The 22,889-nt window shown below is 46.2% G+C and overlaps 1 protein-coding gene across 2 annotated transcripts in view; it reads right to left on the bottom strand.

The window, feature by feature from the left end:
• Positions 1 to 12,188: 12,188 nt before the first annotated feature.
• Positions 12,189 to 22,889, bottom strand: part of LOC308624009 (leukocyte elastase inhibitor-like) — a 29,770-nt gene continuing 19,069 nt past the window's right edge. The window contains exons 1-7 of one of the 2 annotated variants that reach the window (XM_081246879.1): positions 20,701 to 20,773; positions 19,193 to 19,367; positions 17,345 to 17,482; positions 16,555 to 16,672; positions 15,053 to 15,195; positions 14,800 to 14,967; positions 12,189 to 12,691 (exon numbers count right to left, since the gene is read on the bottom strand). In XM_081246879.1, coding sequence (XP_081103005.1) covers positions 12,290 to 12,691; positions 14,800 to 14,967; positions 15,053 to 15,195; positions 16,555 to 16,672; positions 17,345 to 17,482; positions 19,193 to 19,360 — 1,137 coding nt within the window. In that variant the 5' untranslated portion in view covers positions 19,361 to 19,367; positions 20,701 to 20,773 and the 3' untranslated portion in view covers positions 12,189 to 12,289. Of the gene's footprint in view, positions 12,692 to 14,799; positions 14,968 to 15,052; positions 15,196 to 16,554; positions 16,673 to 17,344; positions 17,483 to 19,192; positions 19,368 to 20,700; positions 20,774 to 22,889 lie in introns of those variants that run through there. The other variant, XM_081246880.1, reaches the window with a different exon arrangement.

Here is a 22,889-nt window from a genome sequence, read left to right as displayed (position 1 = left end):
CCTCCAGCCCCTCCGCCAGGTAACCGTCACAGCCGTACGAAGGCAGAACCGGGGAGAGACCGTCCCAGCACAGAGGATCAGAACTCCCTGCAGCCCTTCTCCCAAGCCAGGCCTGCCCGCAGGCGGCGTCTCACCCCGGGGTGGACGGCGCATCATCTGGGATTCTGCAGACCCAGCTCTGCCTTCTACGTCAGGGCACTCAGGTGAGCCTCCCGGCCAGCACAGCCTCCCCGGGGCCCGTGAGAAGTGCAGGAAGCAAAGAATCCAGCCCAGTGAAGCAGCGTCTCTAAGGGCCGGGCCCAGGAATCTGGGTTGTAACAAGGTCTCTCAGGATTTCTGCACCCACTGTATATGGAGAAACGACGTTCTCAGTCATTCGGGGACACTCTGCTGTCGTGACACTGGGTGGACACCTAGAATTCTGTGGGCTCGACCCGACCATCCCTCCCTGTGGGAACGTCCCGCTGCCCCAGCTCTAAGCGTGTGACGGCAGGGTTGCTGGGAGCGAGACTCCGTCCAGCGGCCCGGTGGGCGCCCCTCATCCAGGCCCAGCTCCTCCTGGGGCCAGAGAGAACAGGCCTGGGCGCCCCTCTAGTCGTGACGCCCAGGTGTGCCAGTGTGGAAAGCAGGGTGAGGAAATGGCTGACCCCGAGGACAGCAGCCTGGGCGCGTTCCGGGCCGCAGTGCAGGTGTTTCCCGGTCCAGCTGCGTCCCCGGCCACACCCCGGCCATCTCTTCAAGCTGCCAGTAGACACCCCGCTTCTTTCCTCCTAACCAGGTGAAGCTGGGGTTCAACAACCTGCAGCAAGCGTTCTGACGATGGCCAGTAGGGCTAAGGAGGGCCGGGAGCCGAGCGGGTGGGATGTGAGCAGGATGGAGGCTCGGGCCTGACTCGGGCCTTCAGGGTGCAGAGGGCAAAGGGCAGAGGGCACGGCGGCTCTCGAGACCTCACACCCATCCTTCACTGGTAACTTGGGATTTCCAGTTCCCTATTGAAAAAGTTCCAAATTTATTTTGAAATCGGGGCCAAAAAGAGGGTCTTTGTCTCCAAGGACTATAGCATCTGCTGGGGACATCTTTCTCTGTCATTTTTTGAGATCTCAGTCAAAAGCAGCCAGGGTTGGCTGATGCACCCCTCTGGCACCGGTCCCTGTTCCCCCAGGGCCCGTCCACCCAACCCTGCCCCGAGCCCTGACACCCCAACCGCTCACCCAGAGGTGCAGAGGGCCAGTGAGGGGAGCTTGGGGGGGTGGACTCAGGTGCCCTAAGTGTGCACTCTGCACCTTGGTCTCTTCACCGGTGAAGCTGAGCTGAGGGCTCCCACTTAGAAGGCAGAGAGGAGTGAGAATAGTAACTCTACAACGCCGGGCACATAGGAGGTGTTGCATTATAGCTCTCGAAAGACCCCTATGTAATACCCCTTTCTACTGAAAGTAAAGATTTTTCTTTCTGATCTTGACAATTTTCAGAAGTGGCCAGTGTTATTTGTTTGCTGGGACCAGTCCAGGTGCGATTTTTCCTTCCACCTGGGAAGCCAGGTGTGCCAGACATTCCTTCTTATGACTTAGTGCTGGGGATCCTTTTCCTTGTGTGGTTAAAACAAAGAAATACATAGAGCCGGGTGACAGTTTATTTCAGCCCTAAGATCAGATCACTTGTAGATAATCAGGCATCGTAGGACAGGAAAGGAATTTCTGAGTTTCTTTCTTTTTTTTTTTTTAATACGCTTATTTATTTATTTATTCTTGACTGTGTTGAGTCTTTGTTGCTGTGTGCGGGCTTTCTCTAGTTGCAGTGAGCAGGGGCTACGCTTCGTTGCAGTGCGCGGGCTTCTCACTGCAGTGGCCTCTCTTGTTGCGGAGCACGGGCTCTAGGCACACGGGCTTCAGTAGTTGCGGTGCACGGGCTTAGTTGCTCCGTGGCGTGTGGGATCTTCCCGGACCAGGGCTCGAACCCGTGTCCCCTGCATTGGCAGGAGGATTCTTAACCACTGAGCCACCAGGGAAGTCCTTCTGCGTTATTTAATCCACTCCCTGCAGTAATCGTGCATCACCAGGTGTCACTCTGCCTGCGTGACAGAGGCTCAACTGTGGTGGGGACAGAACAAAGTCAGTTGTTCTGATGGATCATTTGTTCTATCATAACTGTCTCCATCAATACGCCTGACAAACACCATTTCCTAATTCAGTCATCCTGATAATACTGCTGCTTGAAACAAACAAACAAAAAAACGCATTAAAATAAATAACAGTAGGTTATGGTCATGGAGAGTTTAGCCTGAGACCGGCCTCCGCTCAGTAAGTGTGTGATTAACAAAGTTACCCCCTCTCCTGACTGCACTGAATCAAATTCCTACAACACCAGTTAGTTCCATCCGAGTTTCTACAGGTGTTCCAGGTTCACTGGAGAAAGGTCCAGAAAGGCCTCCTTTGAACAGAGTGGAGAAGGAGGAAGTGGGGACCGGCCTGCCCTTCAGGGACCTCGCGGCATCACGTCTCGACTTAAAACCCTTGTGATCACTGGACCTGGTTACCTAGTTGTCTTCACTCATTTATTCATTAAAAGATTGAATGTGTAAGTTCTGGGAATATCAAAATCAGTGAGAGAACTTCCAAGCTAAGTTTATGGCAGGCCAAATGTACTCATAATTAAAATACTTCTACATGTAATTGGGAAAGAGTTGGCACTTTATGTCAGAGAGTAAACCTGCTAGTAATAGGCAGGCTTGGTTCGGTGCCATCTCCTACAATCAGAATCCATCCTTCTCTCCTTCACACTCCAGCAGGGCTCGTACAGCATCTTCGGTATTATAGTACTGTTCATGGTCTGTTTTGTATTTTAGTTGTATTATTAGGATCTGAAGAAGGAACAAAAATAAGAAAGAAATGGATCTTTGCCTTCAAGGAGCTTACAATCTACTAGCAGCTTTAAGCCAGGGTCACCAGTGATAATTCAGAGAAGTATCTGGTAAGTGTTAAAGGAAGCAACAGAGGGTGAGAACATCGGTGTATCAGGAGAAGATACGTGAGGAGGAGGCGTATTGACCGGGGGCTTGAAGGTTGAGTGGAACCAGCGTTTTTACCACTAGAAAAAGGAAACATGCCTTGTTGCTTTGTGTTGAAAACTCAAAGCACCACATTCCTCCTGCTCCCCAGGAAAATCCAGGTCTGACCAAATTCCTTACAGCGCGTGACCCTGAGCCCGAACGCGAACTTCACCTTTGTCTCCCCCAGAACAGCTGTGCGCTCCGCCACCAGCCTCACAGGTCACATTTTAAAAGTCAGCAGGGATTTTTCCCGCAGTGCTTCAAACTCAAAGTTGAGACGCAGTCATAGCAGTGCAACTCACTCAGCCTCTTAGGATTAAGCCTGGTGAACCTGTCACTCTGTTTCTGTGCCTGGTAATTCAGGAATGTAAAGAGACTTTATTCTGAGTGGGAGGGAGAAGAATAGGGATACATTTGCTGAAGATACAGAAACCATGATAAGAGGAGATGTGAAATCAACAAGAAAACAGTTGCCAGGCAACACGCTTGGTTGTCAGAGCGACAGAGCCATCTTCAATAATAACCCACAAGCAATCTTGGATAACAGCGCATAAAGCTCTGAGCTAGAAAGCGTCGATGTCAGGAGTGGGTGACAGCAAGTACTCTTCCAGAGAACGAAAGCATCCTGCTCCCTCGTTCCATTCCATAAATATGGACCATGCTGTAAACACAGGCCCCAGGGGTCTGCACATCTGAGGAGGGTAGTGTCCCTGCTCCCTGGAACCTTTTGTGGCTTCTGTTTTTCTTATGGTCATAGCCCTGTCTGTACGTGATATTTTTACTCAGCACAATGAACTGCAGTCACAGGACGCACCCAATTGTCCCCAGTATCTTGCTTTGCAAGCCTGGCACAGTCTTGCTGACTTGATCACCAACATGTGGCCAGTGGGGCCCATTCCTGAGCAGGACGGTGACCAGGCATGAAGATGGCAGGATGTTAGGGTTTGGGGGAAATTTATGGAACATGGGCCTCATTCATCACTTTTCCAGGTGAGGGATGTGGCTCCCATGATTGATGTGCCATTGCCCACCTCCTTTTGCTCCCCGGGTCTGCCCTTCTAAGTAGAACCTGGTCTCTGTGCTCTGAGTCCTCTGCAGCTGACCTCGTCCTCCTGTTGTCCTCCGTACAAGGGCTCCTTGACAGCGAGGACTCTGCCTGCTCCTTTCTGGTCCCTGGCCGCCGGCACAGTACATTCACACGTCGCTACACACGAGCACTAATACCTCTGCCGGACCAGTGACCTTCAAGACAAGCAGTAAGTCATGGTCAGCACATCCCAGCCCTGTGTTATCCTGAGCGCGGTACAGGGGCTAAGGGCTCTGCAGGCCAGACTCCAGGCTGAACCCTGGCTCTTTGTGACCCTTGACTTGCCTAATGTCTCTGTCTCTCAGTTTTGTCGTCTGTAAAGTGAGGATACCGGTTATACCCAACTCATCAGATTGTCTAGGGGATCAAACAAGCTCATAGCAAGTTTGGAGACGTTCCGTCCCATGAGCACTCTGACTCTGTAAAGTGAGACACCACCTTCCTTTCACAGTTTGTCCTATGCGGGAGTCACATCAAAGCAGAATCTCCCCAGGTTACAGGTTGGAACTCGGCAGGACTGTGGCAGTGGGCAAGGTGGGTGCCTGGGGACGCGGTGGAGGAAGACAGGCCCCGTCCCTCTTCTTTGAGGTTTTCCCACGTGAAAGGCTTGATTGCTGGGCTGGTGGTTCTTAGCAATATAAATATAGCCATCATTCGGCTTTCCCTCACTGGGATTTTCCATGTCAATGCTGATTTTGATTTACTTTTATTTCTTCTAAAAAGCAGCACGCAAAGAAGCCTTACCAAGAGTTTTATTCGTTGTTGTAACAAAACTGTGGTGGAACCGCTCAGAAAGACAGCGGTTTCCTGTGTAACTGGTCACACCCTTGCTCAAAATAAGAGGCTTTCTTAACACCCAACAGAGAAGAGCCAGCTGGGGATACAAAAGCCAAATACTTTATTTGATGAATATAGTTTTAAAATTTTCTTGAAGTATAGTTGGTTTACAATGTGTTAATTTCTGCTGTACAGCAGAGTGACTCAGTTATACATACATATATATTATTTTTCATATTCTTCTCCAGTATGGTTTATCACAGGATATTGAATATAATTCCCTGTGCTAGGACCTTGTTGTTTATTTGGGGAATATTTTATCGTCACATGTGCACACAAAGCCAATACAGAGCTTCGTTCCTCAAGGGTGGTGCTTTCTCCACAAGGCAAGTTGTCATTCAAAACAGATTTATCACAGGCTCCACACACAATATCTATATATCCACAAAATGTAAAATTAAGGAAACTCAGAGAGTATACAGACAGAACTCCTCTAGGTCTTTAGAAAGTAGAGGAGAGGGTACCTTGGCAGGGCTGTGACATCCAGAGGGCTGGGAGAATTCTACTTCTTGTTCTGGGTGCTGCATACATGGGTGAGTTCATTTCGTGAAACATTTTTGAGCTGTCCTACTTACACTGGTTAATTCCTAGCAAATGGCATTTATCAAAATACAGACATTTTTCAAAAGGTTAATAAGCTTTCTAAAGTCAAATAAAGGTGATCCCTAGTTAGAAAAATAGATGGTTGCAATGATTAAACAAAACAGACATTATCCAAAAGCAATGAAGAGAATGGATGGTACTGTGTGGACAGTCACCCCGTTCCAGGATGACCTGACCCCCACCCCGGGGGCATCACTGCTCACCTCTCCCTCTGACGATACTGTGCCTCTGCCTCTGTCCTCAGCCCTCATGCTTGGTGGTGCTGATTTCCTTGTGGTAATTGTCTCCCTCAGTGGATGGCCACCTCCAAGAGAATCACTCCGCCTTGTTTATCCTCTATCTTCAGCAACCAGGATAAGGAGAGGCACACACTGGGTTCTCATTTTCCACCTGACGAAAGGTTGGGTGCGCTTTCCCTGTGGCTCCTGTGGAATCATAGGACCACATGGATGAACCTCAAAAACATGCTAAGTGAAAAGAGTCAAACACAAAAGAGCACATATTTTATGATTCCATTTATATAAAATTCTAGAACAAACAAAAGTAATCTATAGTGACATTAAAAGATCGGTGCTGCAGCTACCACTGGGTCAGTTTACCAGAGAGTTATGAACTGGACATAAGCTACCCTGGAGCGGGGATCTTGCTTGGTTGGTTCATTGTTGCATCCTTAGGGCCTGGTTCGGAGCTTAGCGCGTAGTACACGCTAAGAGAACGCAAATTAAACCAGCGAATCACTTTGGAATCAGAACAAAGAGAATTCATTTGAACAATCTTAAGAGGTGCTTCCTGCTACTGTTCAGTGGAAGACTGTGAATCTTGTTCTAGATTAACAGTATTTCTGGAGTTAATGTATGTTAATGAAAAAAACCCCACAATGATGAAAAATCATCAATTTTTGAAAATTAGTTCAGCAGGCAACAACAGCAAGTAGTGTAGGACATAAAATATAGTAAGAAACTAATAAGTTTAAAAGGCACGTAAGTCCTTACCTTTTAATATATTTAGGTCATATGAAAGCAATCGAAAAATTGAAGTGTCTACTGTTTTGCCTTTATAGAAAACATCTGGGTTTACTTAAAAATGGGAAAATTTTTACCCAGTTTGCTAAATATTTCAGCTAACGTATCAGATTTTCACAGAAGACTAAAATTTGCGATGCATTTATTCTTTGAAAACTGACTTTTTAAAATATTGTGCAATAATAAAACATTTACATTTCTAATTGACGGGAAACTCTTAGGTATCTGCTGAAGCAAAAGTTCTTACTACCAGAAATTACTGTAACAGGCTTACAAAATAAAGGAAGGGTTGTCGTCAGAACTTCCGGAAAAACCTCTTTCAGTAACTTCCTCTTGCTCTGCAGGCTGGTCTTTTAAATTCTCTCTCCTGTGTGCTAGAAAATCACCTGTGTTCCATGACACGTGTGGGAGTTCACACTACAAATGATCCTTTTTGGCAGAGTAATTTGACAGATTCATTCACTCCACACTCTCTGTCCACAGCCTGTAGGCTGGGCTCCTGTCACACCAGCTACTGACTATTTATTCAGGTAGAAAGGATCTGGTGTCGCAATTCTGTACATGTGATTAGAACCCTGCAAGAAATGCTTTTACACTTTGTAACCTGTACATGTCTACGAGCCATCGACCTCTCCAAGGTCGAAGTACAACAGATCCTTCCTTAGTCCTGAGTGGTTTTTTTAAATGACAGATTCATCCTCCAGTATATTTCTTATCCCCAACCGATGTACAGTTTTGTGCCGAGATCTCGGCTCTTGGCAGTGACCCTGGAGGGGGACAGGGTGCTGGATTTGTGCCACGATTTTGAGAGTAAAAAGGGCATTGCTAATAGTCCCAATAGCGTCGGACACACGCTGTTTTGAGCTGGGACGAGGGTCACACCTCATAAAGCCGGGCTCATGTTGAGTGAAGCTGTTTCTGGGCTCTCTGTTCTGTTCTATTTCTGACCATCTTTGCACCAAAACCCGCCCTACGTTATTTCTGCAGCGTTAGGTAAGTCTTGATTCGATTACGTATGTCTGCCTTTCTGCCTTTCGATCTTCAAGATTGCCTTTGTTATTCTTGGCGCTTTACATTGCTGTATAAATATTAGAACAAACTGTCATGTTTCACCAAAAGCGGAACAAAACAAAAGCTGGGGGTTTTATTGGGCTTGCATTGATTTTGTAGATCAGTCAACACTTTTGAAATAATGAATCATGACCATGGTATACTTCTCCATGTATTTAAATCTCCTTTATTTTCTCTCAATAATGTTGATAGCTTTCTGTACTATAGAGGTCCTGAACATCTTTTGTTGGTTTTATTACCAGGCACTTGAACAGTTTTTGACGTTTTTGTAAATGCTGTTAAAAAATTTTTTTAAACTGTTGATGTTACATAGAAATACAAATCAACTTTAAATTGTACTTGTAACCAGCAACATCTTACTTAACTCACTTTTAAATTCTAATAATTTAGACTTTTTATGAAAATAATCATCGAAAATAGGGAATTTCCTAGCCGTCCAGTGGTTAGGACCCTGCACTTTCACTGCCAAGGGCACGGGTTCGATCTCTGTTTGGGGAACTAAAATCCCATAAGCCACGAGGCGCAGGCCAAAAAATAAATAAATAAATAATAAGTTTTAAAAAAATCTAAAATACTATTTTCTTCCTTTCAAATCATTATATATTTTATTATTTTTCTCGAGTTACTGTATCAGCAAGGATCTTCATTAAATTATTGTATAAATGGTGGCAACATACATTCTTCTCAAATTGCAGACCAATTTCTCCTTTATTTCTTTCTACTTTTGCTAGTTTCACTTTGAGGGCTTGGTGTTCGGTGCATACAAATTTAGAATTGTTATGTTCCCCTAGTGAGCTGAATCTTTTTACCATTATGAAATGTCTGCCTTTATCTCTGGAATAAGACAAACTACTTTGCCTAATGTTTTGAGCTACCTCTACTTTTATGGTTAGCATTTGCATGATATCTTTTCCATTCTTTTCCTTTCAAATCCTCTCTATTTTTATGTTATAAATATATTTCCTGCAGGCACCATCTAGTATTTTTTCAACCCTGCCTAACCATCTGTGTCTTTTAACTAGAACATTTAGTCAATTTACATTTTAAAGTAATTATTTGGAGTTTAATATACCATCTTGCTATTTGTCATGCCTTTCTGTATATCTCTGTCTCTTTTTTCCTTCCTCCTTCTGGATTGATTGTGTATTTGTTGTTATTCCTTTTTTCCTCTCTGGTTTATTTGGGAAGTTATAAACCTGTTTGCTATTCTTCTAGCGGTTACCTTAGACAGCATAACATGCATCCTTGACTTATCAAAATCTAATGTAATTGTACTTATACTTTTATTCTCTTCCCAGAGTATGCAAGGACATTTGGACTTTTACATCCATTTTCTTCCCCAGCTGCTATGCTATATTTTAATTCTGTATATATTTGAAGGTCTATAGACATTATTACTGTTGTTTAATATTGTCAATATTTGTTTAAATTTACCATATTTACAGTTTTTTTCTTCCTCTTTATTCTTTCCTGTAACTCTGACATTCCTTCTCCATAAAGAATATACTCTAGAATTTTTTTTGAGTCTGCTGGTGGTGAACTCTCAGTTTTTGTTTGTCTGAAAAAATCTTGAGGGATATTTTTACTGGGTGTGGAATAATTGTAGGTTGGCAGGGTTTTCTGGTGCTATTTTCCCCCACATATTAAAAGAATCATTCTGTGATCTTCTGGCTTTCATCATTTCTGTTGATACATGTGTTATCTTTCTAACCACTGCTCCTGTGACGGTACTTTGTCCTTTTCCTTTGGTTGTTTTATCTGTTTTCTGATCATCTCTTAGTCTTTGGATTTCTGCTGTTTCACTGGATGCATCTAGAGATGTGTTTCTCTGTAGTATCCTGCTTGGGGCTTGAGCGGGACTTGGAGAATCTGTGAACTGATGTGGTATCAGGTTGGACCCTCATGTTGACTGTTAGCTCTTTCACCACTATTCTGCCCCAGGCTGTCTCTTTTTTCCTCTTTTCCTGTGGAGTGTCTTCTTACTGACTCATTTGAGTTTTTTATCTTCCCTTTTGTATTTTTCCATCCTTTCCATCTTTCTGGATTTTATTTATTACATTTTTCTTTCCAGAAGAAATGATGATTTCTCCTGACCATGACAATTCAGTTTCTCTCTTTTGCTATATCTAATTTGCTAATAAATCTTATCTATTTAGTTCTTCATTCATTACTGTATATTTGAGCCCTGGAATTTCTATTTCATTTTTATTCAGAGATGGCAGTGTGTCTTTTAGGTTTCCAGTTTTCTGCTGAAATGTTTAACCTTGTTTTTTGTCATCTTGATCATAGAAAATCGTGTTGTTTTATAATTTGTGTGCGATGATTCTAATAGTTGGAGCTCCCAGTACTTCTGTTTCTATTATCTGGGGCTTTTTATGGGTGGGGGGGGCCGGTTTTTTGCTTTTTATCTTTTTTTGCTGGTTTTAATATACGTTGTCGTGGCTCTTCACCCATTCAGTTATCTTTGATTGTATGCTGGGTGTTGTGTAAGAAAAGCTGATTATAAAAAATAATTTGAGGTTTATGGGTAATCTTTCCCCAGAGATGATTTTTGTTTGCTTCTGCCATATGCCTCTGGGCTTTAGCAAACCAGGATGAATGTAATCCAATTCTAGGGGCTGGAATTTTCCAGGCTGTCCGACGACTTATAGCAAGGCTGCATTCCGAGACGGTTCAGTCATACCTGTAGGGTGTCAAACAAAAGCACAGGAAGTATAATGGGGCCCCTGCTCTTGACAGGTCCAAACTCAGCCTACCTAGCCTAGAACATTGCCAAAATCCCTGCTTCACACCTCATTTCTCTCTTTTGGATTGGGAAATGCACATGGGGCAAAAGTGATTTCCAACTGCACCAGTTTCTCCTGGATCTTGGCCCAGTAATTCGGCATGATCATGTCAACCTTCCTCCTCTGGGCTGATGCTTATTTTGTTTGGTTGGTTTTTCAGTTGGTCTTAAGAGGTTTGAGTTACCTAGTTCACCATTATGAGAAGTAGACGTTTTCCACGTAAAATATGAACTGGGGGACTTCCCTGGTGGTCCAGTGGTTTGGCCTCCACGTTCTCATGGCTGTGGGCCCAGGTTCAATCCCTGGTCAAAGAGCCAAGATTCCGCGTGCCGCATGCAGGGAGGCCAAGAAAAGAAAGAAAGAAAAGAAAGAAATAAAGAAAGAAAGAAAGAAAGAAAGAAAAAGAAAGGAAGAAAGAAAGAATTGGATCTAGTCCCTGCTCTTGAATTTACTAGTTTTTCTGATTTCAACAACTGACTGGTAGTCCATAGGCCTGTTCCCTCAAATACAAGGATGATTTGAGCAGATTGGCTTGGAGACCATGTAACTTGATTAACACGATTTAGTCTAAATCACTGAGTAGATTTTAGGATGAGGAGGCCAAGCAAGAGTAGCAGAAGGCAGTGACTGTGGCTTTTCTTGTTGTCCCTGTAGCTAAGAGGACCTGGGATATGGCAGGTGCTAGTCAGTATCTTAAGAAAAAAAGAAGGAAGAAATGCTTGCCAACATGAGATTTGCTGAAATTTTGTTTTCTGCTGTGGAGTCACTCCCTATCGGCACAGACGTGATCGTTGGTCAGGCCAAGAACCCCCTTTTGCAGTCTTGGCTTGTCTGAGATAAGGGAGAAACAAGAAGAGGACTGAGGTCAGTCTGGTTTGCGGAATCAGGAAACTTTATTAACCAGCCACCAGCTTTATGGGAGCACAAAGGTGCAGCATTTCACGCCCCCTTCCAAGGAGTGCATTGACAAAGGGTTATATTAATCAGAGTGCATCCTCACCCCATCTCCCACCACAGCGTTGCATAAAGCCGTCCCACTACCATAAAAACCTGTACCATATTATGGACGTCAAGAACCTTTATCAGAAAACACGGCAGAAGCCGGTTAACAGTGAGATCTCTGCGCCACCTCTTTGCTTAATAGTATCTCCTACGACATTTTTCTTTTTGTCATTTCTTGGCAGCTTTCACGGTAAGACACCTACTGCTTGATTCCTTGTGACCCCACACCACCTCATATCAGGAGGGAAAAGGGAGAACAAAAAAAGGGAGGGGTTAGGTTATCACCAGGTGGCCCTTTGATAGTTTGAAACCTGGAGGGCTATAATGGGATACAAATCCTGCAGAACACAGGGTCAGAGACATTGCCAAGGCAAGTCTGTCTTCGTAACGCAGACCCTTAATTGGGGCGCTCTGTGGTATTTCAATTGAATATCTGTTTTTAAGCCTCCCTTCAACAATTAGGGTGTCTCTATATTACAGCTTCCAAAAGTCTATCTGTGAAACAGATGACAGAGTGACCATGTTCCCCCCGGCTCTCAGGGAAGTATAGCAACTTCATAGATTTCTACGTTGTCAAGAATCTACACATCTGATTTTTTCTTTCTTTTTTAAACTTGATGCATTCAAAAGAAATCACTGGATTTTTTTACCATAAAAAAAGAAGAACAGATACCCATGCCAAGTTAATGGCTGTAACCAGCCAACAGAACTGAGCTTACAAAGGAGATTAAAGATACATTTTTCGATAGTAGTTTTATTGGTAAAGATCTATGAAAATGGTCACCTTTGAAAGGGCAGGTAAAACGCTCCAAGCTTGACCTTGTATTTCTAGTCTCTATGGGGAAGAAAGTCTGCCGAGGAACAGGAGGTTAGTGGAAGGATTGTGCCGAATGAAGAAAATGAATGGATGGTCGGCAGTGAAATACTTCTGTGGCGACAACATTAGGAGGGTCACATTGCCCATGGTGCCAGCCGCAGCCTCTGTGCCCTCCTCATTCACTTCCACGAAGGACTTGTGGACCACCTTCGATACAGAGAGGTCTCTGGTTCCCGACATGCCGGACAGGTCAGCCTTGCTACTGAAGAGCTCCTGCATACCCAGGAAGGCCAGCGGAGGGGTGAGGTCGTAGCTCTCCTCCAGCCTAAACCTGGGCAACTGGACATTGACCTCAAGGAGTTCCAGATTCTCGGGTCTGGTCCACTCACGCAGCTTTTCCAAAGTCAGCTGTTGCTCAATCTGGATTCAGAATGGGCAAAAAGAAGAGCTGAAATCATTTTATATAAGTAAGTTAATGAAGCATTGTTTGAATGAACGGGCCCATCATATCAGCTGCTCACTGGTTTCCTTCATGTCTTGTAGCAAAACAGATTCCATTTGGAGGATTTCATTTCTTTCTGGCTATTGGTGATAATGAACAGAGCTGCGTTCCAAGCTACCAGGGGCCCATCCACCCGGACCTACCAGGCCCTGATGCACCGGATCACTGGCCAGCCTGGCTAAAATTACCCTAATTGGTCGAGTGATGCCAGAGGATATTTTAAAGCTTTCTTCATTTATTTTATTCTGTTTATTCTGAAGCCCAGTGACCACAGTGGTCAGCTGTGAACCTCACACAGCTGAAGTTCCCTCTCATAGGTTTAGCTCATTGGGAAACGCAGAAATGGACCTGGTTCCTCATCTAAACTGGGACAACAGTAGTCCACACTTGGAGCACTGTAAGTGCTGAAGGAGTCACCCTACACAAGTGCTGTGGAAGGTCAGCTACTGTCATTACTGTTATCACTGCTAGTGCCCTGGAACAGAAGCACATTCCACTTCTCTGCTGATGCTGGTAATTCCAGACTTTCTTTTTTATAATCAGGAACAGACAAATATGGAAATACAATTGAAAGAAGGAACACAGTGGTTTTAACTTATGCTCTAGAGCTGCAAATGGCTAATATTAAATGCCATCCAACAGCAAGTTTGGTCAGGGATGGGGGAGGGGAAAAGCACACAACAGGCCAGAGACACTGAAGAAAAACCTCACTCTTCACAGTTTTGCCTCTTCCTGGCCCTGGCGAGAGATACCAGTGCCTTTAAATTACAAATAACAGAAACCGCAGACAAAGTTCAGGTTAGGCAGTGGGCTTATCTCTCAGACTAACAGGTCACATGGATCTTTTCCTGTCATGTAGCAATTGGACATTTAATGCACAATCTACGTGAACTGGGGTGAGAATGAGCAGATTTTATAGCACATGGTGAAACTATATACTATAATGTTTGAGGGTTTTTAATTTTAAAAAATTGTTTTAATGAAACAGTCCTCATTTATGGCACGTTCCTCTAAAGTTCATCTAAGGGAGTCCCCACGAGCTGCCACTGGCCAGCGTTACACTCGGTCTGTACCTTAGATGTTCCCGCCACGTTGTGCGCTAATAGTAGCTGAACATGTAAATGTGGGGCTTCCATAAAAAGAACGAAACTGAGTTATTTGTAATGAGGTGGATGGACCTAGAGTCTGTCATACAGAGAGAAGTAAGTGAGAGAGAGAAAAACAAATACGTATGCTAAGGCATATTTATGGAATCTAGAAAAGTGGTACTGATGAACCTAGGGGGAGGTCAGGAATAAAGAGGCAGACCTACTAGAGAACGGACTTGAGGACACGGGGAGGGGGAAGGGTAAGGTGGGACGAAGTGAGAGAGTGGCATGGACATATATACACTACCAACGTAAAACAGATAGCTAGTGGGAAGCAGCCGCATAGCGCAGGGAGATCAGCTCGGTGCTTTGTGACCACCTAGAGGGGTGGGATAGGGAGGGTGAGAGGGAGACGCAAGAAGGAGGAGATACGGGGATATATGTATACGTATAGATGATTCACTTTGTTATACAGCAGCAACTAACTCAAAAATGTGAAGCAATTATACTGCAATGAAGATGTTTAAAAAAAGTACAATAAAAAAATAAAGAAATAAAATAAAATTATATGCAAGGGAAAAAACGTTCTCATCACAAGAAAAAACATTATAACTGTGTGGTGATGGATGTTAACTAGACTTATTATGGTAATCCTTTCACAATATATGCATTTATAGAATCATTATGTTGTACTCCTGAAACTAACATAATGTTACGTGTCATTATACCTCAATAATAAAAGTCTCTATAAACATAAATAAATAAATGTGGAGCTTCGCAGTGGTACATGCGGATGGACTACTTTACAAAGGAGTGACAGGAAGCCGGGAAGGAACACCGGGTCACCTCACTAAACAAAGAACAAGCACCTACACCCGACACACACACACACACACACACACACGGTCCGGGCATCACTCGGGAAGGGGGGGGCGCACCTTCCTCAGCCCCGTGGACTCGTCCTGGATGTCATCTGGCAGCAGGATGACCATGCTGAGGTCCGTACCCTCGTAGGGCAGTTCCAGCACCTGGCACTTAAGGTCGTTGATGTAGCCAAGTGGAAACTTCTTCTTCTGATACATCATTTTCACTAGTTTTGTGTCTTTCTGAACAATTAAAACACAGATCACTAACACTGTTGTCAGCGTGGCTTTAGAGCACACAATCATCTAGACGGTCACCTGCCCTCACCTTATTCAGTCTGAAAGCTGCATCCTTTGTGTCCTCCATCATGAATTTCTCCTGCCACTTTCCTTTGAAATAGATGGCATTCACCAGCACCAACCTAGTCATGCTATCAACCATACCTGAGGCCAACAGCTCTGGAATTTTCCCTAAAAAGACAAAGTTAGCTTTTTAAAAATCCACCTATCAGGATTCCAAATTTGAACTGACCTTTGATTAGCAATGAAATGCAACTCAAATGCTTCCTTCTATTTAATTTCCTTTAACATGGGACTAAGTTAGCCAAGCCCCCTGGGGTGCTTCTACTTTAAATAAACCAACTCGAGGGGCAGATCAGGGTGACACAAACTGCCCCCAAAGGGCCGATGCTTCAAAACAAGTCAATTGTTTAAAGGCTAAAACCAGGAAAATTCTTCTTTTCTGGAATGTGTGGTAAACACTGGGCCTCATTTTGTGACTGGCCATTCTTTTTCAGGAAAAGAAAAATGTCTTAATCAAAATGTTTTGTCACTAATAAATAACTCCCTTCTTCAAATCTTCCAAGTTAGATGCCTAACTCTCACAGGAAAGCTTTTAACAAATATCCAAAAGGTAGGACAGTTCCTCCCCTGAAACACAGGCCCCACTCATGATGCGGCATGGCCGTGACAGTCCCGTATGGAAGGAACACAGGTGTCCTGTGGGTGCCTCCACCGTTCCGTGACTACGACAGAAACACAAACCAGAAAAACAGCCTGAGGAGACTCAGCCCCACCTCCCGACCCTGGTTTATTAGGCAAGATGTTGGCAAAAAGTATTTATGACCACAGCGGCTTGTAAATATTGATTCACAAGACTTTCATCTCTTTTAGTCTACGTTCGATATTAGCTTTCATTTTAAAATGTACTTTGGGGAACTTATGGGTAGAAAACATTTAGCATCTTCAGTTAAATCATGTTTACATTTCCACTTTGAGGAATTCCTACATTTGAAAGCTGTCTGGGGACATCCCCCCATGGCGCAGTGGCTAAGAATCTGCCTGTCAATGCAAGGGACTAAGGGTTCGAGCCCTGGTCCGGGAAGATCCCACATGCCGTGGAGCAACTAAGCCCGTGCGACACAACTACTGAGCCTGCACTCTAGAGCCTGTGAGCCACAACTGCTGAGCCCGCGTGCCTAGAGCCCATGCTCTGCAACAAAAGAAGCCACTGCAATGAGAAGCCCACGCGCTGCAACGAAGAGTAGCCCCCGCTCACCTCAACTAGAGAAAGCCTGTGCGCAGCAATGAAGACCCAACGCAGCCAAAAATAAATATATAAAATAAATAAATGTATTTAAAAAGGAAGGAAGGAAGGAAAGAAAGAAAGAAAGAAAGAAAGAAGGCAAGCTGTCTGGCCCTGGACAGTGCAAGGTGCACCCCAGGGTCAGGCTGAGGGGCTAGGGAAGGGGAGAGGGGGTCACCTGCAAGGGGGAGGCGGGGGGAGGAAAGGAAGCATCAGTGTGGACGACCAGGGCTGCCCTCGCTCACCTTCCGTCTGCCCTTTGACCCACTCGTTTATGGTCTTCCTTGAGTCTTCGCTGGCCTGCACAAAATCCACACTGGCCAGTTCAGCACCGTACATTTTCTGAGTTGAAGCTAAGAACTCCTGTTTAAGGGGAAAAAAAAGCAAATGTGAGTAACTCCTACTTCATACAGAAATGGTTTTCTAAAATCCTTAAGAGCAACAGAAATTGTCCCAAAAGGCATATTTCATTGTAACAAAAAACATTCTAACCCTTCTACGTTTTTTAGTATAGTGAAAAACACATAGCATTCAATTGACGACCTCAAGCACTTTTAAGTGTACAGTTCAGTAGTTTCAGTGTTGTATAAAATTTACCAATTTCTGGGGACTTCCCTGGCGCTCCAGTGGTTAAGACTCTGTGCTTCCACTGCAGGGGCAGGGGTTCAATCCCTGGTCAGGGAACTGAGATCCCACATGCCACGCGGCACACACCAAATAAAATAAAACAAAATGTACCAATTCTTTTCTACCCCTTGACTAACATTTTCATAAACAAGCAAATACTGATCGTACTTGAAAGTGAATTCTGGAATTCACTCTTGCTTTAGCAAAACAGCCAGGGTCAACCTTTTCACTGTGGAGACTAGAAAATGCAAATCACATCCATTTATGGGAATACTGTCTGTCGTGTTCTCATCCTGGATCACTTCTGAATGTTTATAAAAATTAAAGCCGACTTCTGTGACCTGATTGTGCTGGAAAAAAGTCTGCGTTGTCTAGTGAGTTTTGGAACATGAAGAGCAGCGTACTTACAGGGAGGAAATCATAGCTTTTCTCTCCAAATAGCCTGTTAGCAAGTTTCAGAATATAGGGAGCTCCATGTTTGTTGATATCAGCATTCAAACTCTGAAATCCTGAATGAACCTCCTCAACCCCTTTGAAATAGAGAGCCTAAAAGAAAGAAAACATTATTTCTATAACCATTTATTTTGAAACTATAAGCTGGTTCCTTGCCATTTGCTTCCATCAAATTAAATTAATATTACTAATTATTGATGATCCCCAGCCATCATCACTTTTCATTTTTCATTGGAGAACATCATTAGTCATTTTTCGTTGGAGAACAAGTAATAGAAAATCCAAAATGTATAGCTTGGTGAAACATAATAAGGATATTGGAAACTGTTTTCCTATCACTTTTTTGTTATAATTATACTTCCACACATAGGAGTGGTTAACAAGCTAAATTTTATACAAGTCTGCTTTTTTCTCCAAAAATCATAAGTGGTATGCTCACATGTATATTCTATACAAATATAATGTTACTGAAAGTTCTCAGAAATAAACAGTAAAAATAAGAATCATCAGCTACGTAAGAACACAAAGATAGTACAGATTGAGAGGTTTTTATTTTTTTTAATTGCACTCTTGTCATCACTGACTCACTTACTTAAAAATAATTTCTTTAAACTTAACATGGGGCCAAGTTTAATTCCCATACATCAGTTACATCTAGAGTCCCTTTATGGTTTTATGAGGCCTGGGCTGGCTCCTTGCTTCTAAGGCACAAGGAACCAACCTCCACCGTGTACAAAGGCCAGTGGTTCACTGAGATACGGCATGTGTGTGGGGGTGCTGTGACGGATCTCTTTACTGGAAATGGGGGTAAACACTTAAGACTGTTCTTTACTGAGCTTATAAAGTTCCTGGAAAGCCTCAAAACAAGCTCAGATTACCCTGCAGGGGACGACTAACAATGATTAGTACCAGGGTTTTTTTTTTAAGTGGATTTTTGAAAACTTTCAAATGCTTTTGTATCTGCAGTGATGAAAAAGGTTAGTTATTCCTAAAGTACAGAGATAGAAGCTTTGCAGCTGGAACAGGCCCATAAACGTGAATCCGGGCTGGACCTTCCCTGGCTTTAAGTGCAGTGTAATCTGTGACCCGTGTGTTAGAAAGACCTTCACTTTCACCCCGCTTTTCAAGGAAAGCCAGAGTTCCCCACTCAGCATAAAGCACGCCCCGCACACAGGTGCCCTCCACACCCACCAAGGACAGGCAGGACCCGCAGCATCCCCGCCCCCTCTCCCTGCAGGGCCCTCCTGCTCACACAGGAACGGGGGTCACAGCCCACCAGGGCACACCTGGTGCCAGGCCCAGGGGTAGGGACAGGGAGTCACAGGCTCTCGTGTCCCCTTGACTTCTCGACTAGGTGTCGTTATGCTCAAAAGTATCAAGACACAGCCGACATTATGTGAGTAGCAGAGCATCACAGGCAAAGCAGAAACTGGACAGTCCTGGGCGGGGGAGGACGTGGCTTACAGGAGAGCCGTGCAGACTCGTTGCTGGAACAGAAGCAGCGCACGGCAGGGGGGTGTCAGCTTTCTTCCTGCTCCGTCCTCGGTCCCACAAAAAACAGAGCCTGGCACGTGGCAGGTGCTCAGTAAAGACTGGACCATGCATGACAGCCTGCATCCCAGTGGATTTTTCCTGGGCCTTTTTCTGAAAGTCTGACCTCATGAAGTATAATGTATAATGTGACACACAATGCTGAACACCGAAATACAGTTTTCTACAAACGTGCTGCCAGAGCTCAAAGGCACCACTTTCTGGTACGGTCTGTGTGGTAGGCACCGGCTGGGAAAGCTAGTTTCTGCTCACCTTAGACATCTGCGCTGCGGTACTGCCTCTGGCCCCCAGAAGGAGCATGGCCAGCGCTGATGAAATGCTGAAGGGGGAGATGAAGATGTTGCCGTCAGGATCGCTCTTGTTCAGGGTGCGGAAGAGGTCCAAGGCGAAGCGGGTGTTTGCCGCACTCAACGGCTCCATGGTGAGGCTGCAACACAGAGCAGAGCCCCGAGCTGCCCCCTGCCACACCAGCCAGTCGGCAACGCCCCCTCCCCATCTCCTCCTCAACTCAGGCCGGTCCCCCTGAAAACCCTGCAACGAACTTGTACTTTCTCTCTCCCTCTCTCTCTGTCTCTCTCTTGCGGAAGGGCCAGATGTGCACAAATGCGGGAGCTTGGGGCGACTGGCCAAGGACTCAGCAGTGACATGGGATCAGGACTCCGTGTCCTAAAGGGCCCTGGCCGTGCAGACAGGTGCATCTGGGCCCTTCCCTACCACACGTGGGAGCGCACACTTCCCACCCTCCGTTCAAGTCTCTGAATCATTTGAGCCATGAATCCACTGCCCACTTTTACCTGAAAAAGAATGTTTCTGTTAGAAAATCATAGCTACCTGCTACTCATTAAAGCAAATTCCCGCAAAAGCGACAGAAGTATCCTCGTTTTTGAGGTTCACTTGCTGGTGTTTAGAGAGGTCCCCAGTCTCACAGCTGGTGAAGGGTATGAGAGTGGGAACCCGACACAGGCCCCGGGGTCAGGTCGGGCAGCCGGACAAGGAGTAGGTGACAAGTATCCTCTGTCACTCCCCGGGCAGGGAGGGTCTGCAGGTGAAGCACCTGGCCTTGCGCTCAGCTCAGCCAAGCACTCTCCCCACCTGACCTCGACTCTCAGCCCACATACAGCCGAGGAAGAGGAACAGTCGTGCTGGCTGCCCAGCGTGGAAGTCCTAAGTTGAATTATTACTGTTGTTGCTGATAAATAATCTCTAGGATCGCACTGGCCTCCCTTCCCTGCCTCCAGCCGCAGAAAGGAGAAGCCGCTCCGCCGGGGCTGCCTGGAAACCGTCACAGAGAGAGCAACATTCTGGACTCCGGCTTCCGCTTCGGCTTCCGCCTTCAGGCCCCAGGGAGCGACCTCTGTCTGCCGCAGGCCGCCCGACCTAGCTCCCGGGACGCGGCGCCGGGGACCCTGGGTGGGGCGCAGGGCAGGTGGCGGTAACCACCGGACTCGGGGACTCCGCGGGGCGCACGGCGGGGCGGGGTGGCCACCGGACTCGGGGACCCCGCGGGGCGCACGGCGGGGCGGGGTGACCACCGGACTCGGGGACCCCGCGGGGCGCACGGCGGGGCGGGGTGCCACCGCACTCGGGGACCCCGCGGGGCGCAGGGCAGGTGGCGGTAACCACGGGACTCGGGGACTCCGCGGGGCGCACGGCGGGGCGGGGTGACCACCGGACGCGGGACCCCGCGGGGTGCTCGCGGATCGGAGCCTCTCCTGCCCGGCCCAGATCCCTGCCCGGCCCAGATCCCTGCCCGGCCTTACCGGCTGCTGGGCTGTCTGGGTGAGATGCAAGGTCTGGGGAGAGCGCCTAGCGCGGCCCTTATAGCGGCAGAAGGGAGTGTCCCCGGCAGGCGGGGGCGGCCCTGCCCTGGGATGATTTACTGCCCTGGAGTCGGGGCTGCGGCTGGGCGGGGCCCAGGGCGGGCGAGCGGGGCTCCACGCAGCGCGCTCCTGGGAGCCCAGCACCTCTCTGAGTTCCAGGCAAACTCAGCTCTCCGTAAAGGACCTGATGGGCTATTTCCTACTAAGGTGTGAATGACTGAGATGACAAGGTGCCACCTCTTAGAGGGCAAACCAGCCTCTTTGGAATTTTATCCAAACTCTCCAAACTCCGGGTTACTGGGGGCTGGGGGGGGGTTGTGAGGAGGGACCTCTAGGGTGAGATAAAACAGAATCAGTTCCAAACAGCATCCTTGATGTCTCTGTCCCTCAGGAACCCATGAGTTCAGCCCCAAGACTCCCCTGGCAAGTGATGACCCCAGCAGGCTGGGTCAACTCACATACCCGAGGCACACCATGAGAACGCCCATCCGTGTGAATAAAGTATTTCTCACCCGTTATACTAAAATGTAAACTGACCAGTTTTTCCCCTATACGTAATGTTAAAGTAGAATGACTATCTTTGAAGAATAAAAGCAGTAGCCCTTTGTGCGAGGTCTTTTCTTCCCCCTTTAAATGCCTGGGTATGTAATTTCACCAAAATTGATAGTACTTGAGGGTATGTAATAATTCTGCATTCTTGAAACTTCTCCCGTGCTTTTTTGCAAATCTCAACATGAAAAGGGGACAAAGGAAAAATCCTATTTTAAAATTAGTATGGATAATACAGTGTAAATGGGTTTGTAGATCTTTTTGACTCTGAGAATTTGCTTATAAGGGGCAGAGGAGACCCAGTAATGAGAGATAAAAATACTCTCTATGGTTTTTTTTAAAAGTAGTAAGACTTTAATAACTAAGATTGTAGAGTGTTTTACAGCTGATTGGAATAAAGAAACCAACATTTATTGAAATCCAGTCATAGTTAAGCTGAGTGGTTTGATAAAACCGCTAACGTCTCCACCATGTCTCAGAGAGCTAGAGACCCCTCATCAGCTTCTAGCAAGAGGTCAGTGTGAGGAAGCCGAGAGAAAGAGGCTGCGCTGTTAAATTAAAATCCCAGACACGTAAACCAAGGAAAAACGGGTTATGAATTTTCTTTTTTTCTCCTGACAGTTTGTATTTGTACTCACCTGGAGTTAGTAATCTGAGTCAAATATGAAATGAAACCACTTCCTAAATCAATACATTTATTGTATAAGGTTCGGACAGAAGAGACTTCATACACCAATCACCCATCAATCCGCGTGCTGTGCAAGGTCGAGGCAGAGCAACCACTCTGTGCGCTCCTGTGGCTTCAGAGCGTAAACGGCCCCCGACCAAGGTCACACAGAGATTCTCGGGCACGCAGGATGGCACGGCCCGTGTGGTGCAATGTTGGGCGTATCTGCTCAGCTCGAAGGTGTGGTACCCTGGCTAGATCAGCGATTTCGTCCCCTGGGACAAACCCAACAGAATGCGTGTGAGGGCGGGCGCCCAGTGACATGCGCGAGCATGTGCATCACAGTGGGATCTGAGTCAGGTCCAAGCAGAAGAATGGAGAAATCATACAGCAGAACAGCGCACAACAGCAGAAATGAACAAACCGCGGCAACGCACAGCAACTTGGCTGCACCTCCAAGCGCACTGTGAAAGGAAAACGCGCACGCAGCGGAGTGAGCTGTGTGCTTCTGGTTACACAGAGTTCAGAAGTGCAGAACCAACCCGTGGGGTTAGAGGTCAGGAGAGAAGGGGACCCTTGGGGAGGAAGGCGGGTTGCGCTGACTACGTTTTCCTATGTTCTGTTTCCTGGACGCTCTGGCATTTGGGGCCTTGATCCTGGAGAGGCTGCGGGCCCAGGGCGGGCGGGTTCCCAGAGAAGGGGAACGACTCCGCTGCAAGCGCACCTTGACACACAAACCAAGCAGCTCAGTGCCCTCGCTCTCAAGTCTGCCCTTCATCAAAGTCCCACTGGCCCTAACCCACCCCAGCACCAGGCAGCTAGAGCCCACCCGCGCATCCCGAGCCCACCAAAATGACCCAAACTATCCAGTCCAATCCCAAGCTTACCTAGTGCACCTACCGTGTCTTTCCTG

Source organism: Mesoplodon bidens (genome assembly GCF_964165515.1).
Source record: "Mesoplodon bidens genome assembly, chromosome: 10".
NCBI classification, from domain to species: Eukaryota; Metazoa; Chordata; class Mammalia; order Artiodactyla; family Ziphiidae; genus Mesoplodon; species Mesoplodon bidens.
The sequence above is the reverse complement of the archived record's forward strand: the minus strand, read 5'-3'. Positions and strand labels throughout refer to the sequence as shown.